The following is an 18,644-nucleotide window of genomic DNA, read 5'->3' as shown; positions in this document are numbered from 1 at the left end:
TTCTGCTGCTCAGGAGAAACTAACCCCATCTATCACTTTCAGTTGTGGTGTTGTTGTGGAAAGCAGCAGCAGCCTCAGTCTGTGTGTGTGTGTGTGTGTGTGTGTGTGTGTGCGTGTGTGTGTGTGTGTGTGTGCCAGTTTGAAGAACAGCTCCTCCAAAACAATGGTTGTTTACCTGCCGGACGGCGAGCGGAGCTGCAGCCCAGTCTGAGCTGCACTTGGCTGCTGTGTCATTTCCCACACTGGGTTTCTGTGTGTGTGTGTGTGTGTGAGAGAGTGTGTGTGTGTGTGAGCTGGCAGGCAGACAGGGGGAAGTTTCTCTGTGGCACTATGAGCATACAGAGGATGACCTAACACTCTGGTTCCTTCCTCCTCGGCCCACACAGCTCAGCTCCCTCAGCTGTTGGCCGCAGCGCTAAGGCCTGACTAGCCGAGCTATGAGCAGCGAGCCGCTCTCTGACCCAGATCTCAACTCAACTAAACTCAACTTTATTTATAAAGCCCTTTTAAAACAACCACAGCTGAAACAAAGTGCTGTACATCAGTGGTTCTCAACCTTTTGTACGTCAAGGACCCCTTAAATTCACACAAATTAGACCACGGACCCCCATTGATTGGACCAAATTTAGTGGTCCAATTTCTCCAAAAACATTTAAACATTTCTAGGAAGAAGTGTTAAAATTCTCAAAAAATAAAGTAAAAATTTTCTCCCAAAAATGTGGTCAAATTTCTCGTAAAAAATGTTCAAAATAAAACTAAAAAAAGTAAAAAAAAAAAATTCTAGAAAAAAAGTGGTCAAATTTCTCCCCCCCCAAAAAAAAGAAAGAAAAAAAAGAAAAAAATCTAGAAAAAGTGGTAAAAAAAAAAGAAGAAAAAAATCGGAGACCCCCTTCAAATCTCTCAAGGACCCCTAGGGGTCCCCGGACCCCACGTTGAGAACCACTGCTGTACATAATGGAACTAAATATGGAAATAAAACAATTAGCAGAAAAATAAACATAAAATAATAATTGTTTATTGCTTTTAAAAAGCGTGGTGAATGTGCAGCTCACAACTTGTCCACCAGAGCGTTGTGGAGTTGTTGGATTGTGTATTTGATGAGTTTGATGAGTTTGAAACCAAGGAATCCCACAATGAGCCTCCGTAGCGTAGCTCTGAGCAGCTCACGGCTCTGCTCCGCCGTTCTAAAAATAGCTTGCACCGACAATTAAAGGTAACGAACCTACTGCTATGACTATAGGGATTATTATGGCAATGGGCCAATTTGCCAAAATGTTGAACTATCCCTTTAACTATTCACCGATCTACAATTTAAATAAAACAATTAAAAAATAAAAACCAATAAAACCAATAAATAAAACAGACCATAAAACACTAAAACAGAGGTAGAGTCTCATTATTATATTATATTATATTATATTATTATTTATTTGGGTATTATTTACCGACTTAGTTTATTTGTTGCTCTGTTCATGTTACTTTCAGTTTGTCTTTGTATGTATGAATGTGTTTGTATATGTTTTTATATGTATATGACTATATAGAGAGATAAAGATTAGTAATCATATGTTAGAATAAATCTATATGTATATTATAAATATAATAATATATTAGAATAAATCCAGTTAAATAACTCATAAATTAACTTACTGTATAGATTATAAGGACTAGATAACTTGATAGATAATTTTTTGTTCATATGTTGTCTTTGCAAAGTTTTTATATGTTATGTCTGTCCATTTCTGTATTATGTTTTATTTCTTTTAAAACTTAAACTAAACTAAACTAAAAGGAGAAGAAACATTAGAGTTGTTCTGGACCAGGGAACTGAACTGAACTGAACTGAAGCGGGTTAGAAATAAATCTCTGTGTGGGTCATGTGACGTGTTGGGATGTCGGACAGGAAGTGACACAGATGGGAATCAATTAAAACCAACACAAAGAAAAGAAAATAGGTCAAAGGTTGATCTGACTGGAGAGAGAGAGAGAGTGTGTGTGTGTGTGTGTGTGTGTGTGTGTGTGTGTGTGTGTGTGTGTGTGTGTGTGTGTGTGTGTGTGTGTGTGTGTGTGTGTGTGTGTGTGTGTGTGTGTGTGTGTGTGTGTGTGTGTGTGTGTGTGTGTGTGTGTGTGTGTGTGTGTGTGTGTGTGTGTGTGTGTGTGTGTGTGTGTGTGTTTACGACACAGACGTGCTCCTTCAGCCCTCTCGGAAACAGATCTGAAGTTTAAAGGTGTTTTAATGAGTTATTGAAAATCATCTGGTCCTGTGATTAACTATTATTATTATTAATCGATGAATCTACTTCCAATAATGGGACGAGTCTGGATGATTGATCAGTTGTCGTCTTTCCATTTCACACATGAGGACAAGTCAGAATATAAAACACACAACAAAAGGCACAGAGGAGTGGAAAGAGGAAGAATTAATGGAATTAAAGGTCAAATTAATGACAGAGTGATTCACAGTGTATAGGAAAAGTACACAATAAAAATTAAACAATTATTATCATTTATTATTACTACGACGGAGTATTAGGGCCACATTGAGAGAAAAAACACAGACTTCGAGAAAAAAGTCATAACATTACGAGAATAAAGTCATAAATTGCGAGAATAAAGTTGTAAATTTACAAGAATAAGTCGTACATTGTTAAAAAAGTTGTTTTAGAGGGAAATTCATGCAAATCCGCTGATGCGTGTTGCCTTCAGGGACAGTTTTTCATCATCAGTCTCTGTATTTCCCTCTAAAACAACTCTGTGTGGTAACGTTGTGTTATTATCTCATAGCGTGGTGAATGTGCAGCTCACAACTTGTCCACCAGAGCGTTGTGGAGTTGTTGGATTGTGTATTTGATGAGTTTGATGAGGGAAACCAAGAAATCCCATAATGAGCCTCCGTTTGTAGCGTAGCTCTGAGCAGCTCACCGCTCTGCTCCGCCGTTCTAAAAATAGCTTGCACCGACAATTAAAGGTAACGAACCTACTGCTATAATGACTATAGGGATTATTATGGCAATGGGCCAGTTTGCCAAAATGTTGAACTATCCCTTTAACTATTCACCGACTTACCAAAATAAAAGCACAACACAACTGACACACTCTCTCTCCTCTCCACAGGTGAGTACATCAAGAACTGGCGGCCGCGCTACTTCCTGCTGAAGACGGACGGCTCCTTCATCGGCTACAAGGACAAACCCCAGGACTCGGACCTGGCCTACCCGCTCAACAACTTCTCTGTAGCAAGTGAGACCTCGCCGCAACGCAACGCCACGGCAACGTTACACACACACACACACACACACCGTGAAAACAAAACGTACAAACATGAACCTCTCTGTGTGTGTGTGTGTGACCTGCAGAATGTCAGCTGATGAAGACGGAGCGGCCCAAACCAAACACCTTCATCATCCGCTGCCTGCAGTGGACCACGGTCATCGAGAGGACCTTCCACGTCGACACGCCTGATGAGCGGTGAGAACTTCATCCTCCTCTTCCTCTTCCTCACCTCGTCCAATCACAGCCTAGGGCTTTCATTAGGGATCCTCCACCAACACTGATAACTGAGAACATTTTAAAAAGTTTCGACACAGGTCTTTTTATTGTCCCAAATGTAAATAAGTCTAGGGCTGTCCCAAACGATTATTTTTCTCCCGATTAATCTATTGACTATTTTTTCGATTAATCGATTAGTCTAACGATTAATTTTTTGACTAATCTAACGATTATTTTTTGGTTGACGATTAGTCATTTACAAAAAAACACTTCTGAACACTTCTCTTATTTAAATTCTTCAGATACTCTTTCTGGTGCGCATTCCTCTAAATAATCTTTTTTTTTGGAGGGAAAAAACTGTGCCACATCAGTTTGCTTTAACGTGGAAAACAGACAGATAAAGCAGAGTGCACACTGAAATATTAGCACAGTGATTTTGAATAGGCACATTTATTTAGTATAGTCATGGAGCAGAGCAGTGTTTCCTCTGGGATTTTTTTTAAGCCGGGGGTGCAGGACATCACCCTCACATACGAACTGAACAATGGCACAATAAACGGTCAAATATAAACAACTTTTGTGTAAGTGTAATCCAAGGCATAACGACTGGGGGATCAGAAAATAATTATTTTCTGTCCATTGAACACCATTCATTTTTTACACATACTGTGGCGGTCCTGCGCATTGTCCCGCCCATAGCACTCTCTGATTGGTTGAACATCACAAGTAATGAGTCATGAAGTCTTTTACAAGGAGGCAGGGAGAAGTCTGGTGAGAGACTTAAATATCCCCAGAGGAGTTTGTATTTGGTTATAAAAGAGTCTCATATTAATGTGGATTAATCGTTTTGTCTTTATCGTTGAGTGAAAACATTCTTGGGAAATGCTTTCGCTTTCACAACCCAAATTCAGGCTGATTTTTGCACGATTTTGTCGTGGCCGATACATTTCCAGCGTTAGGACAGATTGTGAATGTTGGGAACAACGAACGGACGTCTGGTGTGACATAAGGAACGGAGATTTTGCATTTATGATGCTCTACGACGCTAAAGAAAGTTATTCTGGTTTTATATCAGATTATTATCATCACTAGAAGGAGCCTTGACATGTTTGTGCGTGTCCGATTCCTAAAACGTGTCTCTCTCCAAATATTTCTAATCGTTTGTCATGTTTAAATGACGTGTTTCAAAGGCATCAGCGTATTTTGAACATAAGAGAGAGTAATACGAATTAAAATTGTAATTTTCAACAATGACAAGCAGTATTTCTGTGCATTTCTACATTTACAGAAGCGCTACACACAGTCAGGAGCAGGTGTACATTTTGTGAGTAGCTACTAAAAGATTGATGAATGCGGAAATCCACGTAAATTTCCGCTGCACACGGTTTACACACAAATCTGTGCTGCTCACGTTTCATGAATGAGACCCAGTGGACATGTGCTTCATGTGCACAATGTATGTGAATGGTTTTGAGGTGAACACATTCGTTAACATCCCTCATGTTCTCTCTGAAGAACAGACGGTCATGCTGTCCTCTTCAAGAGTTCAAACTAACGACTTTTCACACCTTTAGTTAATGGGGGGGAAAAAAACAACCTTACGACGAATCTAAAATCTTACAGCGCCTGTGTTCACACAAGTCACAAACTTATGATAATTCCTCTGGTCCACACCGTTCCTCCTGCTTCTCCGTCATTCTTTGATATTTTCAAGATGAATGTGAGACAGATATTTAAAAGTCTAATACTGAACTCGGTGAAGCTGCAGAAACCCTGGGACGAGCTAAATTTAGCAACACGAGGAGAAGAAGGAGAAGAAATCAGGCCTAAAAAAAAAAACAGATCTAAAAATATCTATAGAAAAATACTGAGTGCTGTTATTTTCTGAGGCGAGTGATGAAGGGAAAACAACGAGCCGTCGATCATCGTCTGTTACAGCCGAGGTTACCGATGGAGTCTGAGGTCAGAGGGTTTATGAAGAGAAGAGCTTCAATCCTCAGTTATTCTGTTTGTCATGAAGATTCATAGATTTTGTTTTAGGAGGCGTTCAAACCTACCACGTTTGGACCGAACCAAATGCACAGGTGTGAAATCTCCTCAGACCAAAGACCTGAAGTCTGGTCCGACGTAAAGAGGATCGAGGTCTCGGTCCGGACCAAACTAAACCCTGGTTCAGACTTTTGCAGCATGAAAACTTTTTTGTTTTTCAATGGTTTTGCACTTTAGTAGCTTTAACAGGAAGTAGTGGTGGTTAGTGTACATATGTAAGCCTACATACGTTAGCATACACATGGATACGTTAGCCTGCATACTTTAGCGTACACATGGATACGTTAGCCTGCATACGTTAGCGTACACATGGATACGTTAGCCTGCATACGTTAGCGTACACATGGATACGTTAGCCTGCATACGTTAGCGTACACATGGATACGTTAGCCTGCATACGTTAGCGTACATATGTTAGCCTACATACGTTAGCCTACACATGGATACGTTAGCCTACATACGTTAGCGTACACATGGATACGTTAGCCTGCATACGTTAGCGTACACATGGATACGTTAGCCTGCATACGTTAGCGTACATATGTTAGCCTACATATGTAAGCCTACATACGTTAGCCTACACATGGATACGTTAGCCTGCATACGTTAGCATACATATGTAAGCCTACATACGTTAGCCTACACATGGATACGTTAGCCTACATACGTTAGCGTACACATGGATACGTTAGCCTGCATACGTTAGCGTACACATGGATACGTTAGCCTGCATACGTTAGCGTACATATGTTAGCCTACATATGTAAGCCTACATACGTTAGCCTACACATGGATACGTTAGCCTGCATACGTTAGCATACATATGTAAGCCTACATACGTTAGCCTACACATGGATACGTTAGCCTGCATACTTTAGTGTACACAAGTTAGCCTACATACGTTAGCCTACACATGGATACGTTAGCCTGCATACTTTAGCGCACACAAGTTAGCCTACATATGTAAGCCTACGTTAGCATACACAAGTTAGCCTACATACATTAGCCTACACATGCGTACGTTAGCCTGAATACGTTAGTGTACACAAGTTAGCCTACATATGTAAGCCTACGTTAGCATACACAAGTTAGCCTACATACATTAGCCTACACATGTTAGTGTACATACGTTAGCCTACATACGTTATACAAGTAGGCCTACATACGTTAGCGTACACATCAGTGGCGGCTGGTGAAAAATATTCTAGGTGGGGCTGTTTGTCCCTGAAGTTTTTGGTGACCATCTTGATAAAAGAACCCCAAACCCATTTTTAGGGATAAACATTAATTATTTATTTGCCTTCATAAATCAGCAGTTTGACAGATAATGACAATGAACAAACAGTAATCTTTCACTGGTGGCACACAGTGGACGTGAAATATATTAGCAAATACTCTTAATACAAAAATATCGTTATTAAAAGGCATGTGTATGATGTAACCTACAGCAGTGATTAATGTTAACTATAGACAAAGTGTGACAGGAACACTATATGAGGAGCATAACGTGATTAAGTTTGGTCTGACCTTGCTGATGTGAGATGTTAACTTAACTGCTGCATTATCAGGTTTAATGACGAGTCTAACTGTGAACGTACTGGTCACACCTGTAAACATATTGAACAGTGCTGCAGCCTGATGCTCCTCATCACAGACGTCCTGTCACAGCCTGGGTGAGTAGTTTCCCCTGGTGTCACTCAGGAATAACAGTGTCCAGTCCAGTGTCCCAGAAGCTGGATGAACTAATAAAAACGCTCTCGGACGAGCTGTGAACGCACCGCGGACGAACCAACAGCATGTAGTCCAGAAGTTGTCTCCGAGCATCAAGAGAGAGCAGTCTCTGACGTGCCGGTTAACGGTGCTCCGGTCCTCCGGTGCTCCTCTCACACACTACGGCCTCCTGTCACATCATAGCAGCCTCCCGCCACCGGCCCACAGAGTTTTATCCACCTGTTGGTTGTATTTCCTCACCGTGAAACTGTGTTTTTCATCCAGCTGTGAAGCTCTGCTGCTAGTCCTGCCTAGCTTGGCTAACGTTAGCTGACAGCACCGTTCATGTGTCCCTTGAGAGTTCATGTTTTGTAATCCGTTCAGATAAATAGGTCTCTAACTCCAGTAACAGTCCGTGTGGTATCTGTCCTCACTGTTTAAAAAAAGTAAATTATACGGGAAACAGAATTTGAAACTGATGAAAACTCCGTAGCCATCCTGCTACCGAGGACAGCTCCTCGGTTAATTTCCCCCTCGATTTCTGGTTGCCACGGGAGACCAAAATGTTTGGTTTGGGGCGATATTTTCTGAGCCCCAAAGGCATAAAATCCGACGACGCTGATTGGCTAAATTACCTGTTGCCCCGTATATTTTTTACTTAGCAACAGTCACTGATTGGCTGAGCCGGTACACTGCTCGGGCGACTTCTCCAGCGCCCCAGACACAAGCGATAGATATAACAGAGACAGTAAATGAACCTGTAGGCAAATTAGCCTCTAAATAATGGTTTTATTTTATATACAGCTCGATTTTAAGAATTCATATCACATTCACAGGTACAATAAGAAAAAAATATTAATTTTAAATTATTATTTTGGAAAAAATTATAATAATTAAAAATCGCTTTTCATCAGGGGGGGCGGCGCCCGAGCGCCCTCTATTGACCAGCCGCCACTGGTACACATGTTAGCCTACATATGTTAGCGTACACATGTTAGTCTACATACTTTAGCGTACATACGTTAGCCTACATATGTTAGCGTACACAAGTTCGCTTACATACGTTAGCCTTACCCTACACACATATGAGCCTACACATTCATTATCCTACACACCTTAGCCTACACATGTTAGCCTACATACTTAAGCCTACACATGTTAGCCTACATACTTTAGCCTACACATGTTAGCCTACATACTTTAGCCTACACATGATAGCCTCCATACTTTAGCCTACACATGTTAGCCTCCATACTTTAGCCTACACATGATAGCCTCCATACTTTAGCCTACACATGATAGCCTCCATACTTTAGCCTACACATGATAGCCTACATACTTTAGCCTACACATGTTAGCCTCCATACTTTAGCCTACACATGTTAGCCTCCATACTTTAGCCTACACATGATAGCCTACATACTTTAGCCTACACATGTTAGCCTACATACTTTAGCCTACACATGTTAGCCTACATACTTTAGCCTACACATGATAGCCTCCATACTTTAGCCTACACATGTTAGCCTCCATACTTTAGCCTACACATGATAGCCTCCATACTTTAGCCTACACATGATAGCCTACATACTTTAGCCTACACATGTTAGTCTACATACTTTAGCCTACACATGTTAGCCTACATACTTTAGCCTACACATGTTAGTCTACATACTTTAGCCTACACATGTTAGTCTACATACTTTAGCCTACACATGTTAGTCTACATACTTTAGCCTACACATGTTAGTCTACACACTTTAGCCTACACATGTTAGCCTACACACTTTAGCCTACACATGTTAGCCTACATACTTTAGCCTACACATGTTAGCCTACATACTTTAGCCTACACATGTTAGCCTACATACTTTAGCCTACACATGTTAGCCTGCATACCTTAGCCTACACAAGTTAGCCTACATACTTTAGCCTACACGTGTTAGTCTACATACTTTAGCCTACACATGTTAGTCTACATACTTTAGCCTACACATGTTAGTCTACACACTTTAGCCTACACATGTTAGCCTACATACTTTAGCCTACACATGTTAGCCTACACATGTTAGCCTGCATACCTTAGCCTACACAAGTTAGCCTAAATACTTTAGCCTACACATGTTAGCCTACACACATTAGCCTACACATGTTAGCCTAAATACTTTAGCCTACACAAGTTAGCCTACATACTTTAGCCTACACATGTTAGCCTACATACTTTAGCCTACATGTGTTAGCCTACACATTCATTATCCTACACACCTTAGCCTACACATGTTAGTCTACATACTTTAGCCTACACATGTTAGCGTACATACTTTAGCCTACAAACGTTACCCTACATACTTTAGCCTACACATGTTAGGGTTCAGACTGTCAGGTGATGGTCACATCCAGATTCCAGAATCTCTTCTTGGTCATTAAAGACAAAACCCTACATATTCCTAATCCACCTGAAAAAAGATATTTAATGAAGAAAAGCAATAAACACAGACGTGGGTGTGGACTCACTCTCAACAGACGCCAGATAAAAACTGAAAAAAAAAGAAACTGTGGCATCTGGAATTAGAGGCGATAATAAATAAATAAATAAAAGTGTAGATGAAGTCCTACTGCAGCAGACTGTGTGAGAGCGTCGGTGAACTCGGCCAGAAGAAAGACAGGAAGCCGGGGTGTGGGGCCGAGGCTGGACGCCAAGTTTTGAAGGGGTTCTGGTACCAAAAACACAATATAGTGTATACATCATGAGTTGTCACCTGAGGTTTGTTATTGACACAAAGAGACTGAAAACATCCTCCATCCAGCAGCAGCAGCAGCGGTGGGCGGTGTTGATGCTGGTGGGCCAGGAGGACTGGAAGTTTTTGTGGTGGTTTTAACTTTAACCCGTCGTGTGCTGCTGCTGCTGTGTGTGTGTGTGTGTGTGTGTGTTGTCCTCAAAGACGGTTTATAAGCCAAGACCTTCCATGACCAGTCAGCTTCCTGTATGACAGTGGTTCATACAGTAATAAAAAAGTAAAAATTTTCTAGAAAAAAGCGGTAAAATTTCTGAAACAAAAAGTAAAAAAAAAAAATCTAGAAAAAGTGGTTAAGTTTCAAGAAAAAATCAGGGACCCCCTTCAAATCTCTCAAGGACCTAGATTTGAAGGGGGTTTTGAACATTTTTTACGAGAAATGTTACCACTTTTTTCTGGAAGTTTTTATTTTATTTTACCACTTTTTCTAGATTTTTTTTTTTACTTTTTGTTTTAGAAATTTTACCACTTTTTTCTAGAAAACTTTTACTTTTTTATTTTTATTTTGAACATTTTTTACGAGAAATTTTACCATTTTTTTCTAGAAGTTTTTTTTTCTTCTAATTTTACCACTTTTTCTAGATTTTGTTTTTACACTTTTTTGTTTTAAACATTTTTTCTATACATTTTTTTTTTATTTTTTTATTTTTACCACTTCTTCCTAGAAATGTTTAAATGTTTTTGGAGAAATTGAACCACTTTTTTCCAGAAATTTCTCTCTAATATTTCCAAAAATTCACTGCTGTATGATGTCACGTGGGCTTCTGCTCGGCCACGCCCCTTTAGGGAGACCAGAGGCAGCCTGGAGTGTATTGACTCCAGTGGGACAATTATTTAACGTGAACACAGATTATGGTCTGTCCTTTCTCCCCACAGTCACTGAAGTAATTTTTGAGATCATTTTTCACAAGCCACATCTCTTCTGAACAGTTTGACACCAAAATGGACAATTTTCAGACGGACACATCAGGAGAAAATCCACTTTGTTCCAGACCTGTCTCTGTCTCTACGACACACTCTCGCCAGATTTGGCTCAGATCTCCTAGGCAACGTGAAACAAACGCCCGCGAACTCCCGTGAAAATGATTTAAATTATTTTTGTCATGCTAAATATGACTGTTAGTAGTGTAAATATGTAATGTTATCATAAGAAAATATAAATATCTCACTTTCATCTACCTACAAATTGTATAAATCCACACACACGATCACAGACGAGGTGGTGACGGTTGGCCACGCCCATTTAGAGAGACAGGAAGTGAAACCATTTCTATCATTGGAGCCTCTCATGGAGGATCTTTCCATATATTATTGAATATCTTTGTTGTGGTGCAGGGACGAGTGGGCCGAGGCGATCCAGATGGTGGCAGAGTCTCTGGCCAAGCAGGAGGAGGAGGGCATCCTGTGCAGCCCCACCTCCCAGATCGAGAACGTCAACGAGGAGGAGATGGACACCTCCATCAGCCACTACAAACGAAAGGTGACGACCGCTTAACAACTATCTGCTCCCAAAAGGTTTAAAGAAAAGCATCTCAGTGTAGTTCTCAGCTTCTCTCTGGAGCTCTAGCAACAACAGATCAGTGTCAGCCAATCAGAAGAGAGGAGGAGGCTCTGAGACTCTCTTCTGATTGGCTGACTGTTTTCTAAAGTGATCCAATTAAAAATAGAGCAGATTTCAGAATAGGACGAATCTCCTTGTTGTTTACAACTACTTCCTGGTAGAAAACCAGCATGAGAACAATAGTGACGGACGAGAGTTTCACTATATTTATCTACTTTTTCATGTCACTATATCACCGTTTAGACTAATCTGATGTTTGTAAAGTCTATAAAACCAATGATTGGACAAACATTACTATTTACGTGTGCACATTTTTGTAATTAGTCATGGTTATCATAGATTAGCTGGGCTAACGGTTAGCTACCTGTTTAACTTTAATAACTCAGTGACTCAATAAACGCTCCATGAACAAATATTTTCTCCAGCGGATATCTGAGTTCCAACATGACTGAGCTAACTGGAGTAGTTTCATGTGGTGTCCCACAACGGGAGGGTTTTAACAGCTGACGTCCTGCTGTTAGCTTAGCTACCGCCGTTAGCTTAGCTACTGCTGTTAGCTTAGCTACCGTTAGCTTAGCTACCGTTAGCTGTCCCTGTCAGCTGAGCCACTGATGCTTTCTAGACACCGTGATTCCCCCAAACTGAATAAATACAACACATAGCAACACAAAACACACACACATAAATAGTAATGTTTCTTCAATCATTTCAGATTTGTCTAAACGGTGATAGGGCGTGAAAAATATGATATATAGCTAAACTCTCGTTCGTTACTATTGATCTCATTCAAATGACGTGCTGGTTTTCTACCCGGAAGTAGAATGTAAACAACAAGGAGATTCGGTCTATAAAACACTCAGAGAAACCAAATCCTGCAAGTTGTTGGGTGGATGTATGGTGTTGTCCAGGTGGTGAGGGGGCGGGGCTTAGTTGTGACATCACAAAGTGACAGGAAGTCCTGACGGCTGGTTTTAAGGCTCAGTTTCTGAATACAGGCTGTGTGTATTTCTCTGTGGACTGAGGCTTTGATACTTTCACAGTATTAATATAGAACCTAGAGCTGCTTTATAATCACACTGCACATGGACATCTACCTTTATACTGTATGGAGCTTTAACACAAACATCTACCTTTATACTGTATGGAGCTTTAACACAAACATCTACCTTTATACTGTATGGAGCTTTAACACAAACATCTACCTTTATACTGTATGGAGCTTTAATACAAACATCTACCTTTATACTGTATGGAGCTTTAACACAAACATCTACCTTTATACTGTATGGAGCTTTAACACAAACATCTACCTTTATACTGTATGGAGCTTTAACACAAACATCTACCTTTATACTGTATGGAGCTTTAATACAAACATCTACCTTTATACTGTATGGAGCTTTAATACAAACATCTACCTTTATACTGTATGGAGCTTTAATACAAACATCTACCTTTATACTGTATGGAGCTTTAACACAAACATCTACCTTTATACTGTATGGAGCTTTAACACAAACATCTACCTTTATACTGAAGGAGCTTTAACACAAACATCTACCTTTATACTGTATGGAGCTTTAACACATCTACCTTTATACTGTATGGAGCTTTAACACAAACATCTACCTTTATACTGTATGGAGCTTTAACACAAACGTCTACCTTTATTTTGAAGGAGCTTTAACACAAACATCTACCTTTATTCTGAAGGACCTTTAACACAAACATCTACCTTTATTCTGAAGGAGCTTTAACATCATTTCCTGTCTCTTTTGTCTCTTTGTGTCCAGACAATGAATGACTTTGACTATCTGAAGCTTCTGGGTAAAGGCACTTTTGGGAAAGTCATTCTGGTGAGGGAGAAGGCGAGCGGCACCTACTACGCCATGAAGATCCTGAAGAAGGAAGTCATTATAGCCAAGGTCCGTTCAAACTAATTCACTTTGTGTTTTGTTGTATCTTGTAATATCTAAAACAGATGTGTGTGTGTCTGTGTGTGTGTCTGTGTGTGTTTCTGTCTGTGTGTGTGTGTGTTTAACTCTAACTAACTTTGTCTTTGTTTCGTTTCTCTGTCGCAGGATGAAGTTGCTCACACACTCACAGAAAGTAGGGTATTAAAAAACACTCGACATCCATTCCTAACGGTGAGTATCAGTGCGTTGAAACATCACACACACACACACACACACACACACACACATTCACACACACACACACACACACACACACACACAGGGCCGTTGTATAGGGGAGAAAGGTGATGATAACTCTAGGGGCCCAGCGCCCAGTGGGGCCCATAAAAAACCCCAGTAGTCTAATCTTTGTATGACTGATTTATTCTGCGTAAGACCCTGACTAATACTCATAGTACACTGTAAAAACTCAACATCTTTCCAAGAATATTTGTCTTATTTCTTGTCCAAATGTCTCATTTCTAGTCAAAACTAATCTCTTTCCACTTAAAATAAGACTCATTACCTAAAAATTAACTTGTTTTTAGATCATTTTCACTTAAAGCAGAAGTAAGTGGTCCGGTCGTTTTGGCTAATGCTGCGTTCCAGGCAGGCTTTTGAAATCGTAAATTACAGCTTCAAGTCACAACTTACGACTTTGTAGCGTTCCAGGCAACCCACTCGTGTTTTTCCGACCTGTTTTACCTGTGAAAGTCACTATAACGGCCACTCGTAACTTCTGACCGGTGAACTCGTACCAGATCGAACTGGTACCACTTCACGGTCGGAAAAATACGAGTTGCCTTGAACGCACCATAACAGTCCTCGTCCCTACGTCGCCACATTCACGGCGTCCCTTGGCTGCACACACAGCCCTGCGTGCCGTTCTCTCTCCTCATTGGATAAAAACTGTAGGATACGATAAATGTTTTCTCCTCGGCTCAGAGCAGAGCAGAGGGACTGACAGACCCGTGTTTCAGTCCAAACACTCTATAGAAGCAGTGATGTTGATAGGTTTTCAATGTAGTGAGTCCCTGGGACCCACAGGTGGTGATTTGGGTGGGTCCCTGGGAAATTCAATGGGTCCCCAATAGGGTTGTCATAATACCAGAATTTCTGTAAATTTCCACGATTCTCTATACTTATTCGATACCACAATTTAAAAAAAAACTAGGGCCTAGGGATGCAAATTATCGATTAATTCATTAATCGATAGTTGATGGACCTCATCGATTCATTAATTATTTACTGATGAGCAGCTATTTTCCTGAGAACCTAAATTTAAGTTTAAGTTTAAGCTCAACATTCCTTATACAGGACTCTACACTAGTATTTGTTAGTATATTTTTAGAGCACAGCACAATGAAAAATGTTTAAGTAACACGTTATTTAACCTTTAAATAATGTTGAGGGTCCAATGTGACCCATTTTTACATTTAGGAACAGTAAAAACACCCTAAACATTTTTCCTCTGACTTTAAATTGAACTTGTTTTTGACCAACACAATATTTGATACAGATTAAATGGTCTTTCCTGCCACTACACTATGATGATTACTGTATTTACTTAAATCACAGCAGCATAAACTGATTTGTTTAACTCAACCTGATGTAAACATTAATAAAACTCACACAGGCAGCCCCATGTTGTCCCTGTGTGATCAGGGATGTGATTGGCCAAGGACAAAAAAGCAGGAAATTATACGGACCCATAGCGCGACCATGGGAGCGCGACACGGCAACAGTGCAGCCATTACACACAATGACATAAGGAGAGAAAAACCTCAAAAACAGCATGTCAATCAATAGGTGCAGATATTATTACAGTGTGTGTGTGTTGTAAATATCACACACACTGTCTGAGAGCCAGAGAGACAAGAGAGAGAGAGCCAGTTATGGCAGGTGGAATTAGCACTTGACATTGAACTTATTTAAAAGGAAAACAAACATGCAGTAGGCTACTTGGCTCCATTTTAATATTTAATGATGGAAAAAAAGTTCTTGAACCATTGAGACCTTCCAGCCAGATGTGTGGTACATGTCTAATATATTTTGTAGCTGCTTAAGTAAATTTAAAAGAAAGAAAGAAGCAGATTTAGTACTGACTGAGGTTCCTATCATTGTAATGGCAAGAATGGCTGGAGTGTATGAAACTTAAACTGAACTCAGAACTGGTCTAGTGGGGAGCTGTGGCTGGACAGCCCCCTTTACAGCAGGTAGCACACGCACGCACACACACACACACACAGACACCTGTTGCTGCGCTGTCTCTCTCTGTCCCTCGGATCTCTGGACTGTTGTTTTGGGCTCTAAGCATGGACGGCCCAACCCGTCCGGACGCGCTGGTTCGAGCCGGGTTCGCGCCGAGAATATGACTCGGTGAGGCAGGGCTTTTTTTTTTTTTTACGGGTTTGGACTGAGAATTAATGCTCGTCGTAAATGTAAACACACTAACGTCAGCGCGTCACGTGCAGCACCACGCCGCTCCAACAAACACTACGGCGGCAAAAAAAAAAAAAAAGAGAGAGAGAGAGAGAAAAAACTACCGACTACCGCCGCTTCGTCTTCTTGTTACGTTGCTGCTCAATGGTCGGGGCAATATCAACACCTATGGCTGTGTGGGTTAAATGGTGGATAATGGCCGTCCGCCGGTCATTCCCATGATTTTAAACACGAGTTGTTGTTAACAATGTATCATTTTTCATGGGAAAATGAGGTGCGTCCCCGGGACGCATGGATAGTGAGTTTACTGCGTCCTGTTAGATTTTAATGCGTCAGGGACGCAGGACGCGTACCTAGCAACATCACTGTAGAAGTGATTGCTGTTGGAAGATATAACTATTTAAGATTTATATTAACACAAATATATCACTTACTTCTGCTTTAAAGTCACAATAAATAGAAAAATCTGCCAGTGAAAGTAAATTTTTTGTGCTTGTAATAAGGAAGAAAAACTTGCTCCACTATCAGATTTTTCTACTTATTCTAAGTGAAAATCTGCGTGAAAGAAGTAAAAAGTGTCTAAAAACAAGCTGCTTTTAATATGATGAGTCTTATTTTAAGTAGAATGAGATTTGTTTTGACTAGAAATGACATTTTGACTAGAAATAAGACAAATATTCTTGCTAAGATACTTGAGTTTTTGCAGTGTAATGCTGCATTAGCATCAAAACAAAGTAGGCTAAATAAAAAACGATAATACATCCGTAGTCTAAGAAAAAAAAAAGGAAAAGTTAGGGTGAGGGGCCCACTTTAGTATTCTTTAAGGGGGCCCAGAATTCCTAGCAACGGCCCTGCACACACACACACACACACACACACACACACACACACACCTGTGTTGACATGAATCCACCTAAGTTTAGAAACGAGCCACTTGTGATGTGAGCGGCAGCAGCAGGAGGAATCAGAGCAGCTTCTGTTCCTCTGAAACAAACGACTCAAACACTGAGACGAGACGACGTGTTTCAATAAAAAAAAAAGAATTAAATCAAATCTTTTTTTGTTTTTTCTTTCTTTATTTTGCGTCACAGTCTCTGAAGTACTCGTTCCAGACCAAGGACCGGCTGTGCTTCGTGATGGAGTACGTCAACGGAGGAGAGGTGAGAGACGAGGAGCAGCTCCAACATCAATAACATCATTATCAATTATAATATTTAACAATATTTTAATCTTTTAGAGTCATACAGAAGTCTGTGTGTTATAGTTGATCACATACTTCCTTATGCTGCTGTTATCTAAGACACATTAGACTGTTTAATAATCCCACACATGGGAAATGTGGTTGTTACTGTAGCATTGTAGCATACAAGGTAAAAAAAAAAGTTGAAAAATATCCAAATATAAAAATGATATGAAAACAAATGCCAAATTATTTCAAAGGTATATACAGTTATTTACATAAATAGAATAAAAAAATATATTTACACAGTGTAAGTATTAATTTATTCTACCTTTACATTGACAGAGAGACTCTGAGTGTCATTGTACAGTGTGAATAATGACAATAGAGTTCATTCATTCAAATAAAAACACTGTTATACAAGAAGACCTTAATCTGGCTTTTAACTGAATTACATTTATTTTATTATTCTTATATTATTAGTACGACAGAGTATTAGGGCCAAATTATGGACAAATAAAAAAATCACAAACTTTGAGAATAAAGTCGTAAATTCACGACTTTATTCTTGTAAATGTACGACTTTGTTCTCGTAGGAAATGTATGACTTATTCTCATAAATTTACGACTTTATTCTCATAAATTAACAACTTTATTCTCGAAGTCTGTGTTGTGGTTTTTTCTCAATGTGGCTCTAATACTCCGTCGTATATCAGCACTTGTTATTGTGTTATTATTGACTTCTCTTGCTTTGAATCACCTTTTAGATAAATAGATAATTAATACAACATTTTATTGTTTAATAGATATTTACTGAATTTTAAATGTAGGCTATACATTTTTACCATTTTATTTCCTCTTTTTTTATTTATTTATATACTGTATTTATTTATTCTTAATTATTTTATGTTGTGTCTTTTATCTGTCTATGACCTGAACAGTTCTTTACTTCTTGAAAAATTGAAAAATAAAGAATACATAAAAAGTAAAAACTTTTTATTTATACTTTATTTGTCAATTTTTCTCATCCTCTTTTGTCTCCTCTGGTGTTTCCTCAGTGTTTTATCAATACGAATGTGTGTGTGTGTGTGTGTGTGTGTGTGTGTGTGTGTGTGTGTGTGTGTGTGCGCGTGAGAAGTGATCTATAAATAAAGTTTGATTGATTGATTGATTGATTGATTGATGAGAACAGAAAAACTTTCCCTGTCACGTTCTCTTGCTGAGATTCAGCTGTGACTTTCTTCCTCTTCTTCCTCTCCTTCTTCACTGGATCAATAAATCAGATTAATAAACTTCTGTGTGTGTGTGTGTGTGTGTGTGTTTTCTCCTTCCAGCTGTTTTTCCACTTGTCCAGAGAACGAGTGTTTTCCGAGGACCGCACCCGTTTCTACGGCGCCGAGATCGTCTCGGCTCTGGACTACCTACACTCGGCCAAGATCGTCTACCGTGACCTGAAGGTGAGA

General features: G+C 39.8%; 1 protein-coding gene across 1 annotated transcript in view; it reads left to right on the top strand.

Moving 5' to 3' along the window:
• akt3b (v-akt murine thymoma viral oncogene homolog 3b) overlaps positions 1–18,644 on the top strand; it is a 39,595-nt gene that overhangs the window by 6,980 nt on the left and 13,971 nt on the right. The window contains exons 2-8 of the mRNA XM_085787401.1: positions 3,115–3,240; positions 3,357–3,468; positions 11,379–11,523; positions 13,398–13,529; positions 13,686–13,751; positions 17,093–17,161; positions 18,516–18,638. Of these exons, the coding sequence (XP_085643527.1) occupies positions 3,115–3,240; positions 3,357–3,468; positions 11,379–11,523; positions 13,398–13,529; positions 13,686–13,751; positions 17,093–17,161; positions 18,516–18,638 (773 nt within the window). The remainder of the gene's footprint in view (positions 1–3,114; positions 3,241–3,356; positions 3,469–11,378; positions 11,524–13,397; positions 13,530–13,685; positions 13,752–17,092; positions 17,162–18,515; positions 18,639–18,644) is intronic.

Source organism: Trachurus japonicus, chromosome 1 (assembly GCF_045865225.1).
Source record: "Trachurus japonicus isolate A0001 chromosome 1, Traja_1.0".
Taxonomy (NCBI): Eukaryota; Metazoa; Chordata; class Actinopteri; order Carangiformes; family Carangidae; genus Trachurus; species Trachurus japonicus.
The sequence above is the reverse complement of the archived record's forward strand: the minus strand, read 5'-3'. Positions and strand labels throughout refer to the sequence as shown.